Source organism: Hipposideros armiger, unplaced genomic scaffold (assembly GCF_001890085.2).
Source record: "Hipposideros armiger isolate ML-2016 unplaced genomic scaffold, ASM189008v1 scaffold_284, whole genome shotgun sequence".
In the NCBI taxonomy this organism is placed as follows: Eukaryota; Metazoa; Chordata; class Mammalia; order Chiroptera; family Hipposideridae; genus Hipposideros; species Hipposideros armiger.
In genome coordinates this window covers 1,903,169-1,912,494 of record NW_017731634.1, presented here as the reverse complement: position 1 = coordinate 1,912,494, position 9,326 = coordinate 1,903,169, and the positions used below count along the sequence as shown (strand labels likewise).

Genomic DNA, 9,326 nt, shown 5'->3' with positions numbered 1-9,326 from the left:
TAACCAGAAGATGCTGCCACTGCTGTCCCAGCGGCGCTTCGTGCTCTTACACAACGGCGAGGCGGATGTGTGGCCGCGCCTGGCGGCCTCCCGTAATGCCCCCCGCCTGCCGCCCACTCGGCCAGCCTGCGAATCGGGGTCCCCCGAGTCACCTTTGCTCCGCGCAGCCCACAGGCCGGGCGCGCGCAGGCCCACGCCACCCCGGAGTCTTGGCGGCGCGCCTGGGTGGGCCCGCTCCGGGCAGGGATGCCACCGGCCTCCTGGCCCTGACGGTGCCCAGGGCGGCGAACCTGAGAGCGGGGTCGCCGAGCAGCCACAAGAGGGCGGCAGAGACCCGGCGCAGGAGCCTTGCTCGGGACCTGCTGCAGAGGACCCCCAAAAGGAGGGCAAGAGCACCGGCTACCGCGCCTGCTAGCGGGCTGCCACCAGCGCCCTCTCCGGGACCTATAAAGGCTACTTTGCTACTAACGCAGCCTCCGCATCCGGTCAGGTGCGCCTGCCAGCCGGGAGGCTCTTCTGGGGTTTCCCTGGACCCTGATGGCCTTCCCTGGGTCCCGCCAGCCTCCTCCTCTGCTGGGACCTGTCCTTGGGAGGAATACAGGGTTGAGGGATGGGAGAGGGTCTGTCCTACAGGAAGGGGAGATGAGCCCCTACTCTGGGGGCTGCCTCCATCGTGGGAAGCCACCCGCTCCTGGTTTCCCCCACTCATCATCCTCTGTCCCTCATCGACTGGGCCCTCCTGCAGTAGCACCACCCACATGCCCATACCACTTGGCTCTGTGATCCCCAGGAAAGGTGTCTGGTATCCCCCTGGGTCCCCAAAAGAGGGCTGCCTCAACCTCAGATTGTTCCTCAGACTCCCCAGGCCTTCCTCCCACTTCCTGTCTGGGCCTCCTGAGCATCAGGGCCCTGGGCCCTGCACCCCTGCACCACCCGACAGCCCCAAGCTTCCCAGCAGGCAGGGAGCTGCAGAGGCCTGGAGAACCTAGGCTGAGTGACAGGCATGCGAGCGAGCACCAGCCCCTCCCTGCCCATTCCCTGTGTGACCTCAGCATCTGGTCCCCACAGGCCCAGCCCCAAGGTTTCAGGGTGACTCAGAGCCTCTGATGTGCCCAGGTGTCCAGGGCCAGCCATGATCCCCACTGCACCCCTGCCCCCCAGTCACCCGTCACCCACCCCAGTCCAAGCCCAGGGTGGTCATCCTCCCTCTCGTGTGCCCAGCCTCACCTCTCCAAATGGTCACCGCCAAGTCACAGACACTCCCACCCGAATCCACCCCAGACATCAGTGGGCTCCGCCACAGGTGGGAGAGGCTGCCGGGACCCCTTCTGTGCTTGGCTGCTCCGCGCTGGAGCTGGCAGGACTGACAAGCACCCGATGCCCTCCCTGCTGGCCACGCCATGGCTCCCGCAGAGAGGCAGCTCCACTCCTAAGGATGCACGGCCAGAGGGCGCCGTGCATCCCTGTGTCTCCGCCCGCCCACTAGAGGGGTGCAGCCAAGGAGAGGAAGGGGGGAGCTGGGCTCAGAGGCACTGTGAGTCCCCCCGCCCCAGGTCACAGAGCCAGTGAGGGACCCAGGGCCCAGAGTCTGACCTGTCCAGTCACAGCCTGCCACCCCACTGTACCTACTGCTCCCCCTCATCCTGCTGCTGTGGCCTGGAGTGTGGGGTGCCCAGGCAGAAGCAAGCAGCACCTACTTGTCACTGTGTGACCAGGGTCCAGGAGCCCTGAGTCCCCTCCCAGCACATCAGCATGTCTGGTGGCCTCGCTGTCAGGGGCCAGGCTCACGACTGCTTGCTCTGCGGCCCATCCGGCCAGCTCTGTGCCCCTAAGGCCAGGGAGGAGTGAAGCCAGCCTCCATCAGGGGGAGGTGGCCTCCTGGGGGTGCTGAGTGCATCCAGGTCTTTGTAAAACCCACACCTGGGCCTCCAGGGTCAGGGCCACAGCACCTCGGGGCCACCTGCTGACTCGCCCAAGGGGCCTCTGCACTGGGCACCTTGGCTCACAGGCCTCTCCCACCCCTTCCTCACATCCCGCCCACCCTGTGAGTCTCTGCCTTCAGGTCCTCTGCCCACACGCTGTGTTGTGGGTCACAGTGTGGCCCGTGGTGGCATCGATGCTGTCCCAGAACATTCCAGCTCCCCCAGGTTGAGCCAGCCTATGGAGGCGGGGCTCACAGAGGTGGCCTGCGGACTCACCTTGGATCCCGAGTGGGTGCAATGACCCACAGGGACTCACGATGTGACAAGAAGTGCACATTGGCAGAGTAGCCTGCTCCATCCTGACTGAACCCCTGTCCCAGGACTCCCTCAAAGGCCAGGACTATCTGCTGCTCTTGGGTTTCTGGTGGCCCCAAGGACCTGAATGTCAATAAATGGAGTTTGTTTGCCCCCGGAAGTGATGGTTACACCCCTGCCCGCCATCTAGGTCCTCGCCAGCCCTGCTAGTCCACATTCAGGCTCCAAACCTTAAAGACCCAGGGAGAAGGAGGCAGGAAATGGAGTCTGGGGTGCTGTGTGCTATGGGACACCTGGGCATCTGGACATAGGATGTGTGCCCCAATATTCAAATGGCATGGTGGGCAGTAGGCACAGCCGGGGCTGCCGGGGCCCCTGCAGCAGGGGAGGAGTGGCCCCTAGTGCCTAGGACAGGGCTGCCCAGCACTGTGGCCGGACTCTGTAATCCAAAGCGGAAGCCCTGTCCTCAGACCCCTACCTCCCCCCGCACACCCGTCTTTCCTCCTCCTCCTCCTCCTCCCTGTCCCACCAGTGGTCAAGCTGGTGAGTGGAGACCCAACCAGGGCTTTCCACGTGCAGGTTTGGGGAGTCAAGCTGCCCTTGGCTCCAACCCAGGCACTGTCCAGGGGCTTGACATCCTGCAGCCTCCCCCTTGAGGGCTGCACAGCACACGCCATGACCCTGCACCTACTGGGGCTCCCTCAGCCCCTTGAAGAGGGCCCGGGGCCTATTGAGTGCCTTCCCGCAGCCAGACAGAGCCATGGAGCCCCCAGCACTCAGAGGCACCCCCAGGCCCTGGCTGCTAGAATGTGTCTCTGAGAAAGGGGTCTGCAGCAGCCCAGGCCTGAGTTACAGCCTCTGGAAAAGACCTCAATTCCCGAAGGTTCCTAGAGATGAGATGCCTTGGGGGTGGGGGGGACGGCAGGGGGGTCCTGCGTCTCCACTGAGCCTCAGGCACAGCTACTTCTGGCGGGGGCAGGGGAGCTATGGCCTTGAAGTCTGCCATGGGGGCTGGCTGAAGGAGCAGCCCCCTCCAGGAGCGAGTCCTTTCCTGACCTCAGCCCAGCTCGGGGATGAGGGCTATGCTCCTAAATGGTCAGGACACACCACTGAGGGCCGGTGGGGGGAGGGGATGATGGCCCACGTCCTTATCAGGGCCCTTGAGTGGCCACACCTGGCATTAAGGCCCATCTGCTCAATGGGCACACCTCACAGCCCCCTGCAGCCCCCTAGGACTGGGGCTGGCCGGGGCTGGTGGCCAGCTCTGTCTAGGATGGCTCCTCCCTGCCCCCGTCGTGGGTGTTTGTCGAGCTGGGGGTTCCCACACTGGCTGAGTCCAGGCTTCAGTAAAGGGACCTTTCCCAGCAGGTGAGCGGTGGGGAGCTGCTGTGGTCAGAAGCGCTTCTGGGAACAACGGGCGTCACCTGGATCCCTATCTGAGGCTGACCTCCAACCCGGGGGAGGGGCTGTGGTTTTCCGGGACAGCTGGAGAGCTGCTCCTGCAGGTGGGGGTTCCCAGGGTCTCACCTTAGGGTCTCAATTGGGGCTTGGTGGCCCAGGAGGTCAGGCGGGGCTACCAGCCTCTGCAGGTGGGCACATACCTGCCCCCATCCCAGGAAGCTGGGCTGAGCGGGAGGGGGGAGGGAGCCCCTCGGCAGCACCTTATCTCAACACCAAACTACCCAGCCCCCTTTCCCCACAGGCCAGCCCCTGGTCTCCTCAGCACCCCTTCCCCGGGCACTGCCCCCCATTACCACCTAGGGTCCCCTCCTCTGAACTTGCACTTCCTCAGGCCTCCCCTACCTAAGCCCCGGGGCAGCCTCCACAAAGTGCCCTGGGGACCCCACCTAACCCTCCAGCTTCAGCCGGTGCCCTAGGCCCTGCACAGGCCCTTTTCACAGCGGTGAGCTGGGGCACTGCAGAGCCAGCTGAGTTTGCAAATCGCGGGTTCCTGAGCGCTCTGACAGGGACATGAGCCCTGGGGGAGGGCGGGAGTGGGCCGATGGAGCTGGGATGACCTCGAGGTGGGGGCATCTCTGCTGGGGGAGAATGTGTGAAGGGAAGGGGAGGCACTGCTTCCACAGTGACTCCCCTGTGCTCTCCCAAAGCCCTGAGCTTCATGGGCCAGGTCCCTCCCACCCAGACAGACCCCAAGCCTGACCTCACCTCCCCCTCCCACTCTGTGAATCCACCCCCAGAACCCCCCACCTCTTTCTGCGTCAGCCTGCTGCCTCTGCGCTGACGTCAGGGTGCCTGGGGGCCCCACGCGGGCCCGCCCACGAGGAGTTTCCACGCTGAGTCAGTCATGCCACGCCACCTGCCACCCACAGGGCCCCTCAGGACTTGGCGTGGGCAGGCCGCGGGTGCTTTCTCCGGAAGGTCCAGAGACACCCACACTCCCGGACCCCTCCCAGGGCTGCTGAGCCAGGCTGGGGACCCCTTCCCCGCAGGGCAGCCTGAGCAGGCCCCTGGGGAGGGTCCAGGACAGATGGTGACAAAAGTAAGCACACGGAGGGAAGTGGGGGAGGGGTCGGGAAGGCAGGAGACCTGGCCTGGTGTGGCAGGCAGGTCCCAGAGCTGTCCCCTGAAAGCTGTCCCAGAACAGCCACCCTCTTGGCCAGAGCTGTCCACCCCCACCTCCGTGGACATCCAGCCAGTCACCCCCCCATCCTGGCATTTTCTTATCAGCTCATTCACCTGCATCCTCACCCAACTTGGGCTCTGCGGGGGTGCCCAGAGCCTGGGACCCAGCGGGCACGAAGATCTGTATTTCCCACGTGAGCAAAGTTATGAGGAGGAGTCCCTGCCCTCCTTCCAGGGGCAAAAGTGGGCTGTGCTGTGCTAAGATGGAGCTGGGGTCTGGTGATGTCCCTGGGTGGGACACACCCGGAGCCCCTCTCTCCTCCACTTCCTGCTGTGAGCAGTGCCCATTGGGACTGGATGGGGGTAAGGACCCATGCGTCAGGGGGCTCTATTGGGCAGCATGCGGGTGGGAGGGGAGGGCCTGGGGGAGGCTGGAGCATTGGAACTGCAGGCAAGTGGCCAAGTGTGCTGGTACCTGGAGGGCACTGCTGCTGAGACGGGTCCCCACTGGCCCGCCTGCCACGCCCTGGACCACTGAGCCAAAGAGTTCTTATCAGGCCTCCCCAGACGTCAGCCCTGTTCAGACACTGGGAGGGTGTTGCTTGCCTCTGCTGAGCAGGACCCCAGAACCATACCCCGAGAGACAGGGGTCCTGGGAGGTAGAGGCCAGCGGCAGGGCTTGGAGAGACAGAGGCAAAGGCAGGCCGCTCTGAGACTGTCCTCAGCCCACCAGGAAGTGCTGGGTGTAGAAACTGACCTCACCCTGGACTTTGGGCCCAAATGACAAAAAGGCAGGCAACCCACAGAGGCCAGCCTGTGTGGCCAGCCCAGAACCCAGAGTCCGGAGTTGGTGGCTCAGGGACCAGACACAGGCTCAGGACCCAGCTGGCCTAGCGAGTTCCAGGCAGACCACGAGGGGCAAGGGGTGGACAGGCGGCAAAGAGGCACAGGATAGGCATCCAACACAGCACCCCTCCTCCAGGAAGTTTACCGAGCCCCCTGATCACTTGTGCCCAGGACTGGAATGGCCCTGCCTTCCGCTCTGGGAGGCCCTGGAGCCCACGTCCCGTGTCCCTGCCTCCCCCAGCACACGTCCACTCAGGTCACTGGACAAGGGTTTATTGAGCACCGCCTGCAGCCAGATCCTGTGCTGGGCACGGCCTCCTGTCCTGGGAGCCCGGGGCCCACAGACCCCGTTCCAGCAGGGCTGGCGCAGGAGGGAGGCAGCCACGGCCGAGTCTGTGTCTCCCATGGCCTGGCCACAGCTGCTGCCTCTTCTGCATGGTCTGGGGGACTCGTCACTGTTAACATCCCCACCCACTTCCGCCGTCGAGGGGAGCAGGGCCGGGCCAGAGTGGGGGACCCTCAGCAGGGAGCAGAGCCCTTGCCCCCAGGGGTCAGCCCTGAGCAAGTTTCTGGGAGGTTCTGGCTCGGGGTCCACTGTGCCAGAAGGTGGTGGGGCCTTATGCCCACAGGTCCCCCAGCCGTCCCTTGTCCTCCGACAGCCGCTCCCCGCGCTCCTCCTCAGGAAACGGACAGCTGCAGGCGTCCTCAGCTGGTGGCAGGGCCTCCAGCAGCAGCTGGGTCTCTGCAGAGGGGCTGTGGTCAGCCAGGGGCCAGGGGCCTGCCTCCCCCACCCCAGGGCACAACTAACCTGGGGGCCACACTCGCTGCCTCCTCAGCTGCCAGATGTACAGGCCAAGCTGGGCCACACTCAGGACCAGGATGCAGGTGACCATGGCGAGCAGGATGACGGTCAGCGGGCAGTGGTGTGGCTCAGCGGGCGGCAGTCCTGAGTCACACACAGCGTCATGCGTCTTGTTCCCAGGGAACATGGTGCGGAAGCCAGCCTGGGAGCAGCTGGGGAACGTGGACAGAGCCCTCCGTCAGCCCATCCAAATGGCCGCTGTCGAGCTTTTGGGGGTCACTGCACCAGGAGGCACAGGAGAGGCCCCTGAGAGCTGCCTGAAGGCCCCACCGTGACTCACTTTGCCCAGGGTTTACAGCGGCTCTCGCGGCCCCCAGAGTAGGTCCCTGCGGCACAGTCAACACACTCGAAGCCGAATATGAAACTTCCTGGAGACAGAGGGACAGGCAGACGGACAGGCATCCATTGGACAGAGGTCTCTGATACCCACAGGACTGGGACGTGGGATAAGTCAGTGCCCCTGTGTGTTCATTCCAGGGCAGGCATCTGGGGGCAGGCAGCCTTGGGGGGACCCAGAGGCTATGCCCTGGGCTGAGTGGAGGTTCCCTGGGGGGACATAGGGAGGAGCGCAGTGTGGGGCAGGGCCAGAGGGGATGGGAGGGACCTGTCTGCTTGGGGCTGGGGGCTGGGGGGAGGAGGCAAAGGCCGTGAGAACCAGGTTGGGCAGACCCTTGGCCCAGGAGACTGGAGGGCAGGAGGCCAGTGAGAGTCCTGGAGAGAAGGGCTGAGGCTGGCGCCCACGTGACCCTAGACCCTGCCCCCATCCAACCTCAGTCCGCTCGCCCCAGCCCATGTCCTCAGATACACAGGCCCTAGGAGGATTTGAGCTGCTCCTTCCAAAAGGGGGGCTGGCTCCGATGGGACTCAGGGGCAGGGGCACCCCATGCACATGGTCAGGTTGTGCGGGACCTGAGGACTGACAGACTTAAGCACCCCCTGGACACCCCACCGCTCCTCACAGCAGGCCCTGAGGGGTGTGAGTACCCTCCAACTAGGAGAGGGGAGGTCTTGCCAGAGAGTGCCCACAGAGAGCTGTGGCGCTGAGCAGCACAGTGGCCCCTGACCAAGGCTTTGCAGGACCCAGGACACTGGTGCCACCTTCCTGGAGGAGAGGTCTGTATCCCCACACTAGTGAGCTTCCTTCCAAACCCACAGGACACTCACCGCTCAACCGCCCGCATGCGCTCTGACTCAGCCCATGTAACCGCCTTGCCCTGCTCTGGCTGAAGCCACCAGTGATTTGACTTACTTACCATGAGCCTGCACCTCTTGGCCGGGCCGGCAACGATAGTGCTTGCAAGTCTTGCACTGTGGGTCTCCACAGTGGTGTTCAGGCTGGACACACGTACAGTTCTCAGGACAGACCTTGGCTGGGCAGGAGACAAGCCAGCCTTCTCAGCAGGTGGGTAGAGCCCTCCCTCCTAAGGGCTCCCACCCTCTGGTTCTCCAGGGAAGAGGGGATGTCAGGGCCAGGCAGCACACAGCACCCCCTCAGCCTCAGGGGTCAGAGGGCATCTCTTTGGGAGCCAGGACCCTTTCTTGGTCCATATGTGTCCCTCCCTCCGAGACACCCACTTCCTCCACCTAAGTGGCCTGGCTGTGCACCCCCGCTGCCCTGAAACTGCTTCCACCCAGGGTGGCTGTCACTCATCATGTGACCAGGAGCTGTCCGTGCTGGACAAGGAAGTAGGCTGGGGGACCTCCCCGTCCCTGCATCCCCCCGCAGCTGCCAAGCCCTTGAGGCAGCCTGCCTGTCAGCTCCAGGTCCCAACTCCCAGGATCCAGCAAGGTGACACTCTAGGGTTTTTTCCCCTTGGATAGGTGTCCCCAAACAGGCACATTCCACTTGCCCCTCACCCACAGCTGCAGGTCAGAGGCAGAGGCCCGGGCGGGCAGAAAGCGCGGCTGCCGCTGCCCGCGGTCCCAAACTGGGCAGGAAGCGGCCTGGGTGGGGGCCAAGGGCTCACTCCCTCCCCCGTAGGAATTGGACAGCCCTCCCCCTCCTCCTCCTCCCCCTCCTCGGGACCCCAGACCAGTCTTGGGGAAGGCTTCCGCACCCCTCGCCCCTGGCCCCAGCCTGGCTTGAGCAGGGCGCGCTTCACCTCCTGGGGTATTACGCTGGGGCCGAGGGCTCTCAGAGGGTTTGTCCGCCGCCCAGCCGCGGCCAGGTCTGCGCGCACGGAGGGGTCGCCAGCCGCTGCGCTCAGAGCCGCGCTCCCCGGGCGTGTCTTACCGGAGGCGCACGAGACGCAGCAGCGCGCGTCCTTCCCGGTCCCACGCAGAAGGCGGCCGGGGCCGCAGCTCGGGCCCCCGGTGGGTCGCTGGCCCAGGCCGACAGCGCAGAGCAGCGCGACGCCGCACAGGGCGGCCCGCGCGCGGCTCGCGTCCATGGCACCCATCGCCCAGGCGAGCGCCGGGACTTTGAGGCTCCGCCCCGCCCCCGCCTGACACGCCCAGACTCTGCCTGTCTCTTGGCAAGTTAAATTGTTAACCTCAGGCCCGCAACACGCGGCAACTCCAAATTCATGGGGGCAGACGAGCACAGAGGGTCTGGGAGCAGTGAAACTGCCCTGTGATGATCAGGTGCTAGGTGTCAATCACTGCACGGCTGTGCAAACCTCAGAATAGCGTGACCTTAACGTAAAGGACCCCTGGGTGGTTTTGACTGTCATGCAGGTCTGGTCAGTTTTATGTAACACGTGCACCCTCTGTGGGGAGGCTGACGGGGGGGGCAGGGGGTGGGGGGACATGGGAAATCTCTGTGCCTTCCCCTCGATTTTGCTGTGAACCTAAAACTG

The 9,326-nt window shown here is 64.7% G+C and overlaps 1 protein-coding gene across 1 annotated transcript; it reads right to left on the bottom strand.

Annotated features, from left to right (window-relative positions):
• Positions 1 to 5,923: 5,923 nt before the first annotated feature.
• Positions 5,924 to 8,938, bottom strand: TNFRSF18 (TNF receptor superfamily member 18). Its single transcript, XM_019658445.1, has 5 exons — positions 8,762 to 8,938; positions 7,782 to 7,898; positions 6,809 to 6,896; positions 6,475 to 6,680; positions 5,924 to 6,408 (listed from the first exon to the last, which is right to left on the bottom strand). Exons 1-5 carry the CDS (start codon positions 8,925 to 8,927, stop codon positions 6,284 to 6,286), a joined length of 702 nt encoding a protein of 233 aa, XP_019513990.1. The 5' UTR covers positions 8,928 to 8,938; the 3' UTR covers positions 5,924 to 6,283.
• Between the last annotated feature and the right edge of the window lie 388 nt (positions 8,939 to 9,326).